The sequence below is a fragment of the Lissotriton helveticus genome, chromosome 1_1 (assembly GCF_964261635.1).
Source record: "Lissotriton helveticus chromosome 1_1, aLisHel1.1, whole genome shotgun sequence".
In the NCBI taxonomy this organism is placed as follows: Eukaryota; Metazoa; Chordata; class Amphibia; order Caudata; family Salamandridae; genus Lissotriton; species Lissotriton helveticus.
Genome location: NC_136057.1, coordinates 138,875,493 through 138,894,728, shown reverse-complemented (window position 1 = coordinate 138,894,728; position 19,236 = coordinate 138,875,493). Strand labels below are relative to the sequence as shown.

Here is a 19,236-nt window from a genome sequence, read left to right as displayed (position 1 = left end):
GACGCACCACCAGTGAAGGACACTTGGTGTGCCATGACATCCATGAAGTCAGTGCTAAAGGCTGAGTTTGCATCAGCTATGAGGGCAGAAGAAGCAAGCTGCCACCGCTAGGGCTCCGCGTGGATGACTCTCCGGCCCTGCTGGGAGCGCAGATCAGCTCTGGCTGGTAGAAGAAGGGTCCCAATCTCCAAAGACTTTGTAGCTTTTATTTCTGCACCCTGAAGTATTTCTCTGTAACAACTTTCCTCTGTGGTGGGTTTTTCTGCCTCATGTCCTAATCACCTCCTAGCCTGTCCCTTCCTTTCTCATACAGGCGATCAGGCCCCACCATCTTTGCAGCCGCCACACCTTTACCAGGTGGTCCATTTTCTCTGTTTGCTACAGCAACATTGAGAGAGGCCTTGGCAAGTAAAGATGCAGCGACAGAACGAGTGTGCTGGAATTACTACACCAGGAAACCCGCATTTGCTCTTAATTCCATGCTCCCTTTTTGTCACAGGATTCAACAAGCACTTAAAATGTTCTAGTTTCTCGTTTCATTTATTTGAAGTTATTTAATCGCAGACACTCAAATAAAAAGTATTCACTCCAAATGAGTTGTTTTGAAATTGCATGAACTGTCCACAAAGAAAATATTTGAAACATATAAAAAAATCTATTTTTAATAAAATTACCTTAACATCAGGCATCAGCCATCATTTCTTTTTCACAGTAAAACACATTCTAGTCCCTAGAAGGGGGGTGCAAGCTTCCAACCCGCAGATTTCAATCCCCATAAAACAAAGAGTTTGCTCCTCATGCACTTTACCCAAGTGCAAAATAACACAAACAGCAGCATTTTAGGAAACGTGGACATAAAATGCACTCTGTACATGCAGGAATCATGGACTGCCCCAGAGATTCCACTCAACAACGCAGACTTTCACAAGATGTGGACGACACAAACTATGCTGGAAGAGCTGAGAACAGTTGTTAGTATTGGCACTGTGTGAAATCTATGGCTGTGCACAACTTGACCACCTGCCTAAGAGGGTTTAGCAGATTTGTTATATTTTTCACCCAGGTTTTATTTTTAGCATGCTTTTTTCTCCCACATTCTTTAAAAAAAATCATTATCAGTTCACTGCGGGAAAGTTAGAGAACTTCTCAGACCCCTGGCATCTAATAAATGCTCCTCCTTGTTTCAAGAAGATTGAAGGTACTCACCAGACCGCCAAGGCAAGAGAACTAAAGTGGGGTTTGAGATCTGTTTATACCAGAACAACTGTTTTAGGTTAAGAGGGGCGTCAGCAAAGCCCAATAGAGGCTCTTCAATCTTTAACAAGCATGAGGCTCATACATTGCTGGCATTAATAATCACTTGGATAGGTTATGCAAACACTATGTACTTCAGTCTTCTGCAGCACTGTTGCTGCATTCTCACTTCTGGACGCTAGCGGAGGGTGCAGTGCGCCGCTGTAGTTCACATGTCCCACCACTGCGGGGCAGCACTTTGAATGGCTATAATACCCAAGTACAAGGGAAAACTAACACTGCTGTAATTCATGGACCACAAGTTCAAGATTCACTCACGTGAAGTTGAAAATGCTGAGGATGACCCCGAAGGTCATGTGAGTTATCCCGAATATCACCGACATCTTCATCTTGAAGGAGTTCAGGAAGTTGAGTTTATTTGAGGCCAGGCTCCAGAGCTGGAAAGAAGGAGAAGGCGGGTCAGAAGGGTACAGCATGGGGGGAGAGGGGGCTTGCAGCACCCTGCACTACCAGGGCTGAATGGAACATATGGGGGGGGAGAGCAGGGGTAGATCCCACCCCCAAGACCCAACCCTTGCTGATTCAGATCAGAGAGCCCCTTCTCGGTCTCATGCTCTGGTTTTGTATTTTAAAACCTGGTTACCCCTTCTCTGTCCCTGGCTTCTTTCATCCCCACCAATCGACAGCACTTTCAATGCACTTTCTTCAAACAGCTTCATTACATCACCCTTCAGCTTCCGCAGACAAGCCTCATCCCATGAACTGCACCTCTGATTGAAAGTAATTCTACCCCTCAGGTAATGACTCTTACACCTAGACGTTTCCTCCTCATCAATATGTACAACCTGGAGGTACTGGAGTCACTGCAGATATATTTAAATGCCTTCCTCTTAGCTCCACTAAATGTATATTTGTTTGTCTTTGTTTATTATAGAAAGCGCTCTGAAAGCATAGCATTTTTGCGCTATATAAAACTCTCAATTTATCCACCCTTAGATAGATAGTTACACAGTCTGGAAAGTTATCAGAGCTAATTACAAATTGTATGGTTTCTAATAAACATTATAATATACACTGTGGTGTACCTCGTTAGCATCATAGTTCAATAGTGGTATGCCTGACGTAAACCATCGATTCACCCCTACTCTGGTTGCATCATAGTCCGTGACGTCACTATATGTTCTGGAGTTATTTAAGGGTCTTGGTCATCCATTTTCTCTTCTTTCTTTTTTCTCTCTGGTGTTTTCACATCAGAGCGTTTTCAATGTCTCTCTCTGCTATGCCCTTCACTGGGTTTACATCCATGGGACATTTAAAGGAATATGCTACTTACCAGTATGCATCTGTTCTTGGCATGTAGGGCTGCTGACATTCATATCTGTGCATAGATTGCCGCCTAGTGTTGGGTCCGGATGATTGCACATAGTTGTCCTGGAAGAGTTTTCGAAGTATCACGAGATAGGTGGCTCCTCCCTCGGACTACAGTGCGCATGGGCATCCTCTCCATCCCCAGATTGTTTTTCGCCATTGTGGCAGATATGGAGTATAGTACAGTAAGAGATGTCCATGCAAAGAGTGAATGCTACAGCTGCGACAGGCACCGGGGAGGTGGGTGGGCGATATGAATGTCAGCAGCCCCACATGCCAAGAACAGATGCATACTGGTAAGTAGCATATTCCGTTCGAGGCATGTGGGCTGCTGAATTCATATCTGTGCATAGAATGTATAGCAGTATCTCCCCTAGCGGTGGCTACCTGTTTCAGCTGCAGCAGTCTGGAAGAGAGTTTTGAGAACAGCCTGGCCTACAGCAGCGTGCAGTTTTGAATGTACATCTACACAATAGTGTTTGGTAAATGTATGTGTGGTTGACGATGTGGCTGCTCTACAAATTTCGTGTAAAGGAATATTTCCTAGGAAAGCCATGGATGCCCCTAGCTTGCGTGTGGAATGCGCCCTAGGGGGAACTGTTAAGGTGCGTTTTGCCTTTAAGTAACATACCTGAATGCACTTAACGATCCATCTGGCTATACCTGACTTTGAAATAGGGTTGCCTTTGTGTTGTGGTGAGAAAGCAACAAACAACTGTCTTGTCTTTCGAAATGCCTTAGTTCTATCTATATAGTATAGCAGAGCTCTTTTTTACATCTAGAGTATGCAAGGCCCTTTCAGCTACTGTTTGTGGGTTCTGAAAGAACACTGGCAGTTCTATAGTTTGAGTTATATGGAAATGGGATACCACCTTTGGCATGAATTTAGGGTTTGTTCTGAGAACTACTCTATTTGCATGTACATGAATGAATGGCTCTTGAATAGTTAGGGCTTGCAGCTCACTAACTCTTCGAAGCGAAGTAATGGCAATAAGGAAAGCCACCTTCCAAGTAAGAAACTGTAGTTTGCATGAGTGTAGTGGTTCAAAAGGTGGTCCCATAACTCTGGTTAAAACAACGTTTAGATTCCAGGCTGGTGAAGGTGGGTGTCTTAGAGGAATGACGCGTTTAAGTCCTTCCATAAACGCTTTAATTGCTGGCACCCTAAATAGTGAAAGTTGTTGCCTGTTTTGCAGATATGCTGCAAACACATCTAAATGTATCCTGATGGATGAATATGCTAAATTGCAATGTTGTAGGTGCAAGAGATAGCAAATGATGTTTTGAGTGGAAGCATCAAGTGGGTTAATGTCATTGTTATTACAGTAAATGACGAAACGTTTCCACTTTGATGCATAACATGCTCTGGTAGTGGGTTTTCTTGCCTCTTTGATAATATTCATGCAGTCTGGAGGTAGGTTGAGGTATCCAAACTCTAGGATTTCAGGAGCAAGATCGCTAGGTTCAGCTGTTGCGGGTCTGGGTGTTGGATTTCGCCATGGTTCTGAGTTAGAAGACTGGGTGTGAGTCGCAGTCTTTGATGATGCACCACTGACAGTTCTAGGAACGTTGTGTACCATGGTTGCCTCGCCCAATTGGGAGCAACTAAGATTAGCGTCAGAGAATGTTGGCGGATTTTGCGTGCCACTAGCGGTATTAATGGAGCTGGGGGAAAAGCGTACGCAAATTTGCCTGACCAGTTCATCCATATCGCATTGCCCTGCGACTGTGGATGTGGGAACCTGGCGGCAAAGTTCTGGCATTTTGCGTTTTCGCTTGTGGCAAACAGATCTATCTCCGGGTGTCCCCACTTCCGGAAGAATGATTGGAGCACTTTGGGGTGCATCTCCCATTTGTGTATCTGTTGGCTGTGCCTGCTGAGCAGGTCGGCTACCTGATTGTCCTTGCCTGGGAGGTGTTCTGCCATGAGAAACATGTTCCTCTGAATGGCCCATTTCCACATTGCTTGAGGTAGGTGCGACAGCTGTGGTGAGTGTGTCCCTCCTTGTTTTTGAATGTAATACATAGCTGTCATGTTGTCCGTCCGGATCAACACAGCCTTGTTGCATAAGTGTGTGTGACCGTCCTGCTCCCAGCAGAAGCGGTCGCTCCACACGCTGCCCCACGCCTTCACCTGGTATCGTAGCGATCTCGCACTGCACTGCTTGAGCCTGCATAATTTATTTCATTTAAATTGATAGCCTGCATAATCAATTCATCTAAATTGATAGCCTGCATAATTATTTCATTTTTGCTGAGGTATATTTGATAGTAGCGCTTATTGCCAAGGTGCGCTAGTCCAACTTTTAACTTGTGCTGCCTGCAGATTGATTTTGCCTGATTGTGCCGACGCCACTGCCATTTGCCTCGCGCTGTTGCCGATCGTGCCCCAGTCCGGTTTCCTTATTGGCTCGCAGCCATTTTGTTTGTTGTTGTTTGAGCCTCCCTGCCCTGATCTCCACCCCGCTGGCGCCTCCCAGCTGACCCTCCCTCGCCCCTCCCCTCCTACTGTCCACTTATGACAGATGCTACTGCGCGCAGCGGTCATGCGTAGCTGATGCGCGCCGAAGGTGCGCCAAAGATAAGCCCGTCTGCGCCCGTCCGCGCCTGGACCGCGCCCAGCCCCAGACCCTCTGGCCCCCGCAATTCCCATCCCACCCGCATTTCCTATGACGCCGCCACCCTCTCAACCCTTAACCCCGGCCGACTCCCAAACTGCTACCATGCCGCCCCAGGTCACACCCACGGACCATTCGCCTGCCACTCCTGCAAGTTCGACTGCATCAAGACCCACACCAAATCAACTAACTCCAAACAGAACTCCGACACTAACCACCTCAAGTGCATCCTGATCAACACCCGCTCAGTCCACAGACACTCCATAGAACTTTGGAACCTACTCGACACTACATCGCCGGACGTCGCCTTCCTCACAGAAACTTGGATGAATGCCTCTTCAGCGCCCAACATCGCCATTGCCATCCCGGACACCTACAAGATCATCCGAAAAGATCGCACCAACCAAACTGGAGGAGGCATCGCTATCGTCCATAAGAACACCATCCGAATCTCGACCAGTTCCGACGATAACCTCGCTTCCGCCGAACACCTCCACTTCCAGATTCACACCGACCATAAAACCACTCTCAGAGGCACCCTCATCTACAGACCACCAGGACCCCGCACACAATTCAGCGAAGACATCGCTGACTTCATCAGCCCACACGCCCTCCCCTCCGAGAATGACATTCTACTGGGAGACCTCAACTTTCACCTGGAAAAGAACAACGACAGCAACACCTCCACTCTTCTGGATAACCTGGCCAATCTAGGACTCAAACAACTTGTAAACACCCCCACCCACCACGCCGGACACACGCTCGACCCTATCTTCACCTCCAGCAAGCATATCTCCTTCGATCACACCACAGCTCTCCATTGGACGGACCACAGCTGCGTTCACTTCAACTACAAAAAGTCCACGAGCCACAACCCCCCACTACCTATTCCACGAAGAATTTGGAACAAAGTCACCACTGAACAACTCTCCACATCGCTTCACCAAAACCCCCCCACCAAATCATCGGACCCAAACCAAGCTGCAACTAACCTCACACAATGGATCACCCAGAGCGCCGAAGAAATTGCACCCCTGAAAAAACATCTTACCAAGCAAAGTAGCAAAAAAGCCCCCTGGTTCAACGATGATCTTAAGAAATCCAAGAAGTTATGTCGTACCCTCGAGAAAACATGGAGAAAAAAACCCAACCACTGACAACCTAGCCACCTTCAAGAACGCCACCCGCAAACACCACCAACTAATCAGATCCACCAAGAAATCAGCCTTCAAGGAACGACTTCACAACAATGCCCAAAACAGCAAGGAGCTATTCAACATCGTCAAAGAATTCACTAACCCCACCGCCAGCACCAACGACATCTCTCCCTCCCAAGACCTATGCGACTCTCTATCCTCATTCTTCCACAACAAAATCGCCGAAATACACAACAGCTTTGAAAACCAAACCGAAGACCTGCCCACTCCACCCATCTCCGATCCAACACCACCCTCTATCAACCTTTGCGCCTGGAACCCAATCACCACCGAAGACACCATCCGCCTGATGAACTCCATCCACTCAGGATCGCCAACCGACCCATGTCCCCACCACATTTTCAATAAAGCAGGCTCCATCATCGCACCCTATCTCCGTGATGTCATCAATTGCTCCTTCAACTCCGCTACCTTCCCGGAAATCTGGAAACATGCCGAACTCAGCGCCCTTCTGAAGAAACCCACAGCAGACCCCACAGAACTTAAGAACTACCGCCCCATCTCGCTCCTCCCATTCCCCGCCAAAGTCATTGAGAAAGCCGTCAATAGTCAACTAGCCGCCTTCCTCGAATCCAACAAATCCCTCGACCCTTCACAGTCCGGCTTCCGAGCCAAACACAGCACCGAAACCGCCCTCATCGCAGCAACAGACGACATCCGAACACTACTGGACAACGGAGAAACAGTCGCCCTCATCCTACTTGACCTCTCCGCAGCCTTCGACACAGTCTGTCATAACACCCTTATACAACGACTCAGCAACGTCGGAATACAAGGAAAAGCACTGGAATGGATCATATCGTTCCTTGCCAGAAGAACACAGAGAGTCCTCCTCCCCCCCTTCAAATCAGAGGCCACCGAAGTCATCTGCGGCGTACCACAAGGATCATCACTCAGTCCCACCCTCTTCAACGTATACATGAGTCCCCTCGCATCCATCGCACGCCAACACAACCTCAACATCATCTCCTACGCAGACGACACCCAGCTGATACTCTCCCTCACCAAAGACCCAAACACCGCCAAAACCAACCTACACGAAGAGATGAAAGAAGTAGCCGTGTGGATGAAGAACAGCCGTTTAAAACTGAACTCGGACAAAACAGAAGTCCTCATCTTAGGCCCCTCCCCCTCAGCCTGGAATGATTCTTGGTGGCCACCAGCCCTGGGAACCGCACCCACACCAACGAACCACGCACGCAACCTGGGCTTCATCCTGGACTCCTCCGTCTCGATGACCAAACAAGCCAATGCCGTCTCATCATCCTGCTTCAACATTCTACGCATTCTCAAAAAAGTCTTCCGCTGGATCCCCACTGAAACAAGAAAGACGGTCACCCACGCCCTGGTCACCAGCCGTCTGGATTACGGAAACACCCTCTACGCCGGAACCACAGCCAAACTACAGAAAAAACTCCAACGCATCCAAAACGCATCAGCCAGACTCATACTAGACATCCCTAGTCAAGCCCACATCTCCGGACACCTGAAAGATCTCCACTGGCTCCCCGTCAACAAGAGAATAACGTTCCGTCGCCTCACCCACGCACACAAAGCCCTCTATGACCTAGGACCCGAATGCCTCAACACGAGACTGTCCTTCTACACCCCCACCCGCCAACTTCGATCTTCCAATCAAGCCCTCGCCGCAATTCCACGCATCCACAGATCCACCATGGGAGGAAGATCCTTCTCCTACTTAGCGGCCAAGACCTGGAATTCTCTCCCCGCCCACCTCCGCCTTACTCAGAACCACCTCTCCTTCAGAAAGCAACTAAAAACGTGGATATTCGATAAGTAAATGCACCCACCTCCCCAAGCGCCTTGAGACCCTCTGGGTGAGTAGTGCGCTATACAAATTTCTGAACTTGAACTTGTTTTGAAAGCTTTTAGGGCTAGAAAGACTGCCATCAACTCCAGAAGGTTGATATGCATTTTCTTTTGCTGTACAGGCCAGAGTCCTTGTACTGTGTAGTGTAGGACATGGGCTCCCCATCCTATCAGGGATGCGTCCGCGGTTAACACTACTTGTAAGACAGGCTCTTGGAACAGTCGTCCCTTGCAAAGGTTTTGTGGATTCCACCAATGCAGAGAGTTGTATGCCCGACTGGTCACCAACACTAGGTCCTTTAATTGCCCGTGAGCCTGGTTCCACTGCCTTGCTAGGCATTCTTGGAGCGGACGCATATGTAGCCTGGCATGAGGGACTATGAATATGCATGAGGCCATCATGCCTATTAGCTGCATAAACACTCGAGCTGGTAGTGAGTGTTGGGGTCTGAATTTCTGTATCAACATTTGCATTCCCTTGATCCGTGCTGCTTTGGGATATGCTTTTGCTGCCAGTGTATCTATTGTTGCTCCCAGGTATTATTGGACGTGGGAGGGTTGTAGATGTGATTTTGGATAGTTTAGTGAGAATCCTAAACTGTGCAGGAGATGTATGGTTTTTGACATGTGGCTGGCACATTGCTGGGCTGTTGGCACGTTTATTAGTCAATCGTCCAGATAGGGGTACACATGGATGTGTTGCCGTCTGAGATGTGCTGCCACTGTAGCTAGACATTTGGTGAACACTCTTGGAGCTGTTGTGACACCAAATGGTAGGACTTTGAACTGGTAGTGTTGTCCCTGAATGGTGAACCTTAAATACTTTCTGTGAGCAGGGTGTATTGGTCTATGAAAGTATGCGTCCTTGAGGTCTAAGGTTGCTAAGAAGTCTCCCTGGCGAAGCAATGGTAAGACTTGCTGGAGAGTGAGCATGTGGAAATGCTGCGACAAAATGTACAGGTTGAGGGGCCTGAAGTCCAATATTGGCCTTAGAGACCCGTCCTTTTTTGGAATAAGGAAGTATAGAGAGTATACTCCTGTTCCTTGATGATGTAGTGGGACTGGTTCTATGGCCCCCTTCTGCAGCATACTGATGACCTCTTGCTGTAGTAGTGTTATATGTTCCTGTGACATTGGACGGTGCACGGGTGGTATGTTGGGTGGAGGTGAGGCGAGTTCGAGGCAATAGCCATGTTGGATAATTTGCCTGACCCACTTGTCTGTTGTGATATTTAACCAGACTGGCAGAGAGTGTTGTATTCTTCCCCCGACTGGTGTATATGGTCTGGGGGTAGTGGTAAGAAGTCACTGCTTGGTGTTAGTGGAGGATCTATTTGCATTGCCTCCACGACCTCTTCCCTTGGTATTGTTTCCTCTGTATCCACCCCTGTTGGTGTTTTTGTTGTATGTGGATTGTGTGTTACTCTTGTAGATGGAGGATTGCTGTGATGTATTATTACGCGCTCCTCCTCTATAATTGGAGCGACGAAAGGAGCCCCGGTGTTGTTGGGACTGGAGAGCTCCCATAGACTTCGCAGTTTCAGCATCTTTTTTTCATTTTGTCCAGAATTGAGTCAACTGCTGGACCAAACAAAAAGTCTGAGTTGATGGGCTGATTAAGGATCGTGGATTGGACTTCATTTTTAAAACCCAATATGCAAAGCCATGCGTGGCGCCGGAGCAGCACGCTTGTATTGATGGATCTGGCAGCTGTGTCTGCCGCGTCTAGGGCACATATAATTGAGGCATTGGTGATGAGCTTTCCCTCTTGTATTAGTTCATCTGCCTGCTGTTTGTAAGGCTCAGGTAAGTGTTGGAGAATGTCTTCCAAGCTGTCGTAGTGCGCCCAGTCATATCTGGCCAGCAAGGCCTGTGTATTGGCTATTCTCCATGAGTTTGCTGCTTGAGCTGCTACTCTCTTGCCTGATGCCTCAAAGATTTTTGACTCCTTGTCTGGAGGAGCAGCCTCTCCAGTAGTCTGGGAATTTGCACGCTTACGTGCGTTGGATACCACTAGGGAGTCTAGGGGTAGCTGCCCCATGATATATGTAGGGTCTATAGGAGCAGCCCTATACTTCTTTTCAATTCTAGGGTTTATGACCCTTGCTCTAGCAGTGTCCTTAAAAATGTCACTTGCGTGTTTTAATACGCCTTTTAGCATTGGGAGTGTTTTAACATGTCTCTCAGATGTTGTTAATGTATCAAAGAGGAAGTCTTCCTCAATAGCATCAGAGTGCATATGTACATTATGGTAGGTTGCTGCTCTATCCAGTAGTGAATTAAAGGCTACCGTGTCTTCTGTGGGTGAAGGCTTAGTTGGGTATACTGCAGGGTCTGTAATGGGCAGAATCCCCTCAGTGTCTGGTTCCCCTCCCCACCCCATGGCTGTGAGTGAGGGTCTGCAAGTGGGTTTTGTGGATAACCAAACCCTACATCTGCGTCCTGATCTTCATCTGGGTTGTAGTCAGAGCGTGCAGGCGAGGCTGGGGCATATGGGGTAGCAGGTATAGCTGGACTGATAGGTTCAAAGAATATAGGAGAGGTAGCACAGTCTCTCTTCTTCTTTAGGGGAATTGTAGTAAAGTCTTCAGTTGGCAGAGGTCTTTTCTTTTTGGTGTAAACAGTCACTTTACCAGTGTTTGGGTCAATATACAGTTTCGACTGGTCTTCTGTGGAGGGATCTGGATGAATAAGTTCCTCTTCCACAGTCTTTGGTTTTGGTGCTGTAGCCTTTGGTTTGTCTTTTTACGGGTCGACGCCTTTTGCGGTTTTGACCGCTTTAGGTGGTTGGACCGGTTTATGATTTTTTTCGACAGGTTTTGTCAGTTGAACGTCTTTGGCTGGCTTCACCACCTTTTTCGGACCGAGCGGTTTTGTCGGTTCAACAGTGTCTTTAGGTGTTTTTGGAGCCTGCGGTTTTGTCTTGATGCCCTTTTTCAGCTTGATGGGCATCGGCTCGACTGATTTACTTTGGTCCACCTTCGGTTTCGGGTCGATGGTAGTCTTGGGCGCAGGCCTTGTGCTTTGGTCGACCATTTTTTCCCCTTGTCGATACCTGAGGCTGGTTTGCTCGATTCGACGTGTTTCCTGGGGGTCGACTCGACGTGCTTTTGTGTCGATTCAACGTGTTTTGGCCTCGAGGTTGACTCGACGGCTTTCGACTTAGACGTCGACTCGACAGCTTTGGTCTTCAATGTCGACTCGATGTTCCTTGGCTTCGGAGGTTGTATCGGTACTGTGGCCTTCGGGTCGACGCCCTTCGGCTTAGTCACCTTCGGTTCAACGTAATTCGATCCGAAGACAGTATTGTCGACGAGTTTCGGTTTGGATTGAACCGGTGCCGTATATCGTGTCTCAGAGGGCTCTTTTTGTGTGTTCTTAGCCGGGCAGTATGGCGTGGCTGTAGAACGAGGATGTTGATCTTGGCTAAGGCCTGCTGACGATGCCTCGACCTGAGCCTCTAATATTGGTGTAGTGTCTATATGGGGCGGTGTACTCACGGTTCGCCCCTCGTCGTCATCGGAGTCGTCTTCGACCGCTACGATGTCCTGATCATATTCCTCGAGATCGACGATTAGTTGTCCTTCATCGAGGTAATATTCGGAGTCGTGCACAGAGTATTGTTGTTTGTCTTGATCCGAGTCTTCGGCGCTTGCTAGATCTCCGTCATCATCGAAGATGTTCTTGGGTGCTGGTGCCGACCTTTGCATTTCTTGCCTCGCCGCCCGTCGATTCCGGATAGTTTTTTTCAATCGGAACTGGGCACAGGCTAGGCAACTATCTTCATTGTGATCTGGAGATAGGCATTTGTTGCACACTGGATGCTTGTCTGTGTGCGGGAACTTCGAGTTGCACTGCGGGCAGTACTTGAATGGACTTCGTTACATCCGAACCCAATGGCGGAGAAAAACAATCTGGGGATGGAGAGGATGCCCATGCGCACTGTAGTCCGAGGGAGGAGCCACCTATCTCGTGATACTTCAAAGACTCTTCCAGGACAACAATGTGCAATCATCCGGACCCAACACTAGGCGGCGATCTATGCACAGATATGAATTCAGCAGCCCACATGCCTCGAACCATTACTTATAACTCACTTATCCATAATTTTCTGTACTTACACCCAAAAGGTATAAGGCTCACCCAGGACAAATTTATATGCCTCGTACCTCTACTTTATTTTATCCCCTAGCTATTGAAGTGTCTCGTTTATCTGACTTACCTTCTTGCACTTCTGTGTTTACACCCAGAGGTAATTGAATGCATTAATTCCTCTCTTAGCCCTACTCTTCTCACCGTTTTAAATATCCATGTGGAACTTAAAGGTCTCTTTAATACCTCATCTGTTCTTCCTCTACTTAGTTACACCAGATTAATTTAATTCTAACACAGTTTTAGCAAAGGGGAGGTTTTTAAATGATAGCTAGTAAAATTGTACTTGCACTTTTCATATTTAGGTAGAAATTTACTTTAAATGTTTTAATTTCACGTTCTCTTTTAAATATTGGGCTGCCACCATCTTGGAAGGAGGGACTGCGGCAGTCTAGTCCTTGAAGTGCCGCGCTCCACTCCACTGTTTAGGAGCTTCCGCTGCAACAATGGCGCACGAAAGGCAAGCCCTTCTGTTCCCGTCAGCGTCCCGGAAGCGTTGCCCGCGTGTACACTCAAATAAAGTACACACAGGATGAATGATCTCTACCAAGGAAGGGCTCTAAAGTAGATTCAGAGAGCACAGAAGATGTTTTGGGAGGAAAGAGTCAGCAAGGCAAGGGTCAAAAAGCTGCAACTTACACCACACTAAAAGGGATGTTACTAAACTGTCGGTCTTTTGAAACATACGGATGAAACGGCGCTCAATCTAGATTTAAAAAATTGAGACCCATTATGTCTCACAGAGTCGTGGTTAAATGATAGTGCAGTGCCAGATGTTCTTGCCACAATCCCAAAAGGATGCAATGTCATCTGCCAAGATTGAGAAAATGGGAGGAGGAGGAGGTGTTGCTATAATTTTATGTCCTCTCTACAAATTAAAAAAAGGTGAACCTCTCAACTCTAAGTAAGCAGAAACCATATTAAAAAAAAAAAATAAAGACCCTTAGAAATACTGCATCACATGCCGGTTGTTACATCGGCCTGAACTACTGCGCTAATTTTAGAGAGCAATCTTGGCAGAGGCATTATGCCATATTTACTGCAGTCTAATAACTTTTGCTTTTCAGGAGATTTTAGCATCATGTGGGACAATATGGAAAACAGTGACACTGAGGACTTCTATCATAACAGGACTGCCCAAAAGGGTTCACCCACACATGATAAAGGTCCTATTATTGGTCTAATTGTTTCCACACTAAAAGCTGCAAAAGCTAATAAGTTCATATGGTCAGATCATCATGTGGTACTTCAACTAAATTACTGCCTCCACTCTAGTAGAGGGAAGCCGAAGGGTCGCCATTTCTTGGGGCGATCATGGTCCAAGATCACACAAACAGCGCTTACAAAAGCTCTGCGAGAGCTTCCAGGTCAAGGCGAGAAATCCAATTAGGAGGTAAATCAATGTGTAAGGGACTTGAAAATGTATAACAAACTGTGCAGAGAAGCTAAAAAGGTGCATGATGCAAAAAGAATCCTAGAAGATCTTCGCTTCCCTGTCCGTGTAATACGGAGTTGGTGGCCTCTGCGGAACTGCGACTACATTACTTGTTTTTTCCACGACAAAATTATTAACATCAGGAAATATTTCTCGGAGGAAGGAAAGGTGGAGGGCGTACCAGTGTATCCCCCCAGCGGCCTCCATTTGTACTACTAACGGATTTTGAGCCCATAAAAGAAGAGGCAGTGAGTATCTCTATCAAAACAATCAAGCCAGGCTCCCCCTTAGACCCCTGCCCAGCATTACCCAGTAACAACAGATATTCCGTCTCCGGTCATCACAGAGATATGTCATTTACCCACTGACTATTCTGCCCTAAGCAATGAAAAAAGGCGCCAAATCCATCCAATCCTAAAGAAACCTACTCTTGATCTAAGTGTATTATCTAACTCCAGACCAATTTCAAGATTATCTTTCATTGCTAAAATTTTAGAAAAAGAAATGGACAGACAACTGGAGAAGCATTAAGAGACCAATAACATTTGATACAACAGAAGTATGTTTCAGACCTATACGCTGCACAGAAACTGCACTGGTATCAGTCGTAGACAACATAAAGAAGACTACATTGTTCCCATGCTGCCTAAAAAGCCACAAAAAGCTAACTCAAGCAACTATTCGGGCGAGGCTTGATTACTGCAATACTCTGTACTTGGGGTTGCCGACAACTGCTATAACTCTGCTGAAGAGAATTCTGAATTTGGCTGCAAGACTTCTCGTAAGAATAAAACAAAATGAGATGATGCTCCCTTTCTGAAAGCTTTACACTGGTTCTAACCAGTCAGCAAATGAGCTAAGTTTAAAGCAATCTGTCCGGCCTATAAAGCATACTACAAGCTGGGCCTAGAGGAGCTAAAAGAACAATTCAGGACCTATATTACCAACCCTTCACTTTGATCTGCAAATACGCCCTTTCGAATGGTTCCAGAAATAAGTGGATGCGGAAAGAGCCTACTTGTTTTTAGCTCCTAGTTTACAAAATGCCCTCCCGCTTCACCTTAAAAGGGAAAACAACCTTCTGAGATTTCACAAACAATACTAAACATGTCTACGTCTGCACTTCTGAGTCATAGGTCTGCTGTCCTCTCGGTCTTCTAGTGCCAGGAATCCCTTTTTAGCGTAACAGTTTGCGCTTTACAAATTCTATCTTCATCATCATCTGAAGTATTGGAATTACAACCATGAAATGTTGAAATTCCTCTTGCTTCGTTCCTCTTTTTCCAACTCCTTTTCCCTTGAGGTACTGAACTATCATGTCACCCCTTCCTCTTGCACTGTGTCTGCGGATCTGGTATTTAATGTCCTTTCCCACATCTCAGATCTTCAGTTTACGCCCACTTAGGTCATGAAATGACCCTCATACAATACTGGTTCCTCTTCTCCATGAATGCCCCAAAGGTATTCAAATGTTTCTCTCTTACTATATCTTTTCCCTTCTCAAAGCAATTAAATGTCTCTCTCAGACTCCACCCTTCTTCTCTGCTGTCTTCCTACACAACATACTCAAGTGGCTTTTTCTAAACTATTGAAATGGCTCCATGGCACTCATGTGCAGGGTAATGCGCCCAGGTATATTAAAACCAGACTATCTGGCTATATCCCTGGTAGGGTGCTGCGGTCCTCTGAAGCCACTCTTTTGGTTAATCCACGTTTCTGCCTGTCCACCTTGGGCGGGCGTGCTTTCTCCACTTTACTTCCTGTAGCTTGGAACAAACTACCAATCAATCTCCGTAAGGAGTCAAATCTACCGCTATTCCGCCGTTTGTTAAAAACCTTACTCTTTCGGGAAGCATGGGGTGTGATGTAAGTTTGCTACCTGTTTTCTGTAGAGTTGGTTTCTTTTTGTACAAGCACTTAGAGACCCTGGGGTGATAATGCGCTCTATAAATTGAAATAATTAAATAAATAAATAAATAGCCCGACAGGTGCCAGTCCATCCATTCCTGCCAAGATGTCTGGCAAACCAGCTCTTCTGAATAGGACATTGACGCAGCCTTGTCCTTATGAAGATGTAAAAGCCACAGCAGGCCCCCTGACTTCAAGTAAGACCTTTCTTTCATGAGAACCTCAGTTAACTATGTACATGTGCGCCTCTACTCACCGGATCAATTCCGAAGGGATAGGGACCCCTGAAGACACCGGTGATGTTGGGGTCCAGAGGAGATGGAGGTTTTGCTGCCAGGTCTGCTAAACTGCAAGTAAAACAACAGTGATTACAGACTGCAACGTCAGCTGCAAATACTCGTATCCGCCACACGTAAGGCAGTCATCAGCTGCACGGTAGATAGACACCTCCTGCACCATCACATCAGAGAACCTAACCCACTGCCCTTCAGACATTCCCTGCCGCTCATGAGACATCACCCACAGCCCTTCAGACGTCACCCGTAGCCCTTCAGACGTCACCCGTTGCCCATCAGACATCACCCACCGCCCTACAAACGTCACCCGCCACCCATCAGAGAACGTAACTCACTGCCCTTCAGACGTCACCCGCTGCCCATCAGACGTCACCCGCCGCCCATCAGACGTTACCCACCACCCTTCAGGCATCACCCGTTGCCCATCAGACGTCACCCACTGCCCTTAAGGCATCACCCGTTGCCCATCAGATATCGCTCACAGCCCTTCAGATGTCACACGTTGCCCATCAGACATCAATAACCTCCATTACAAATAATCACTCCACATGGTTTCATGAGAAGCATCTGTGTTTGCCACACTAATCTGAGAGGCTGCAAGGTACTGCATCTGGGACAATGTCTGAGATTTGAGGCCATCTGTTCCCAGTTAGGGAGACTTCAGGTACACTGCACTTCCTGGAGAGACATCCTGGAAAGTAGAACAGAACTCTGCGAGACTTCAAGTATGCGTGTGTGAGTCTATGCGTTGGCTTAAACAGTGAACACCTGGCTTAGTCACAAGTGTGGCCATGTACATCGATAAGGGTGAGGCGACTGTTTCAGATTGTGTACATCATTTGCCCATTTTTATTAAACCATTATATAGCTAGGAATGGGAGAGTACGTAATTGGTCTAGAAACAAATGATATTAGGGCAATGGCTGTAACTGGGGTGAAACTCAAGTCTCCATCCCACAAAGAAAGCAACTTAGACACAGACCGCATCCCTTCCGCTTGTCTTCATTTGTTCCTGAGTGAACGATGGTGCCCCAGTGGTGATGGCAGAGATGTCCTGTCCATAGACAGAGGGGTTTTTGATCAGCCAGTATCCTGGCAGCCATTTCACAAATCCATATGAAATTTCCCAAAAAGCAGTATTCACACAGGTGTGTTTGATCCTTTAAAGTTTTGTGCGCATTGGTCAAGGGAGGGTCTCTATACCAGGGCCAGAGGGGGCTTCTCCCTTATATACTCCCAAAGAAATGTTTCAAATAAAGAACAAAGCCCACTAGATGGATTTACACCAAACGTGGCCTAAAAGTAGAGCTTGGCCCAACTTAGATCTTGTGACAGTTTTTGATGTAAATCAGTTCAGTATTTTGTGAGACAATGAAACAAAAACAGAAATATATTTGCAATTGTGTTTGTCAATTGGTTACATTTTTATTACAAGTTCGATAAGGGCCGGGTGCAAAAGGGGAATGACTGCAACCAGCTGCTTCTCCTAGCTCATGCCTGGTGGGTCCTGCAGGGAGGGGCACTGGGCAGATTTCCAGAAGTCACAGGGTGCCACAGGGACAACTTCAGCACTACACGATTTGTGTAGTCCAAGGACGCGAGGGGAGCTTAGTAGCTGCAAACCAAGACCAAAGGCTGTCCAATGAGGTACAGGGGCCCAGTGGCCAGTGAGTATTGGGGGTGGCTGGCAGGAGGGGTGGGGGTGGTGTTGGATTGCAGGCATCTTCTGGGCAGCTTCTTAAAGTATCAGGGAGTTCACGTATGTCTGCTGTTTAAATTGGAATGTCTCCTGTATAGTAAACGGACACGTACCACTGCCCTGAGTGCCTGGCTGCATGTAAAACTGGCATTCTGACTTTGTTTGGCCATGGCATCCTACCAATCTAGCATGTCGCTTGTGGAGAGGTGTGGTGCAGCGGGCAGGGCAGCTGACTTCGGAGCACAGGGTTCTCGGTTCGATCCCCGGCTCCAGTGGCAGCTCAGCTCAGCACCATGTGACTGGGCAATAGCTCACTTAATTTCCATGACGCCCCCCAGCGCCTTGAGACCCGCAAGGGTGAGTAGTTCGCGCTTTACAAATACCGGATTTATTTACTTTATGATGTACAGAGAGACCTAGGCCTGCCCCAGGAAATGCGAGGGCCAGAATCTGGTTCTGTGACCTGGAGGTGTGCACCACACATGCCTTCATAATGGGCATAGTTCAATGTCAGTCACAGAGTGGCCGAGGCAGTGAAAAATGATCTGGTCATATTACTGATTTATAAATCACAGAACACTGCGTCGAAGAGAGCAAACCTACTGGCTGCTCTCGTGTAAAGTTCTGCTGTTTTGTGAAACCTAGACCCTTGCACGGACACGTCCCATGCATGCATGTACGGTAGTAGGACTTCCTGTGTTGTGACTGTATGAACACTTGGACAAGTGAGATCCATTTGAGATGTCCCTGGTTTCGAAGGCGGAAGGAGTGCAGCTTTCCCCAGACAGTGACTGCGTGCAGTGGCAGGAGGGTGGAGACCCAGACAGACGGTGAAGTGACAGAGCGACCCGTTACAAATTCAGTGAGGGCCTTCTTAGCAGAGAGCAGCTGGTTAGTTCTTCCTGTGCACTGCAATTTGGCAGGGGTTTGGGATGAGGGGAGGGACTGCAGCTTCTGTTGTTCAAGTTTAGGAAGTTTTAAGCAGAATCTTCTCTTGTCTGTCCCAGATTGCTGCTTCAGTGAGGCTGTTGACAGCCAGGTGCAGAGATCTCACACCCAATTGTGTCCTTGTAAATAATACTTTATTTGTTGATTAATAAAAATCATTACAATCTAGAATAAAACACAATCGGTTAAGAGCATTGTTTTTTGCCGATAGAGCACCTACACAACTTTATACTGAAAAGCTACCAGCAAGGATTAAAAGTGCCTGTGCCAATCAATAGTTAAAGTACAATTGTGCAAAGACTTGTATTTAGCAGTGATAATTAAAGTGCAGTTGTGCAGAATCTGAGACATTTTAAAAGCTGTTGTTAAGAATAGTTTTTTCCCTCAGCAGAACACACACAATACAGATAACTGTACATGTGTTAAGATATAATTTATTGAGGTGACCAAATAAAATGGCTTTTTTTTGTTTAAAAACATTTTCTTTTATCTCAAATTTGTTTTTCCAATT

General features: G+C 46.9%; 1 protein-coding gene across 4 annotated transcripts in view; it reads right to left on the bottom strand.

Annotated features, from left to right (window-relative positions):
* TCIRG1 (T cell immune regulator 1, ATPase H+ transporting V0 subunit a3) overlaps positions 1-19,236 on the bottom strand; it is a 137,447-nt gene that overhangs the window by 39,611 nt on the left and 78,600 nt on the right. For all 4 annotated transcript variants that reach the window (XM_078656554.1, XM_078656710.1, XM_078656483.1 and 1 more), the window contains exons 13-14: positions 16,039-16,129; positions 1,573-1,691 (exon numbers count right to left, since the gene is read on the bottom strand). In XM_078656554.1, the coding sequence (XP_078512680.1) occupies positions 1,573-1,691; positions 16,039-16,129 (210 nt within the window). The remainder of the gene's footprint in view (positions 1-1,572; positions 1,692-16,038; positions 16,130-19,236) is intronic.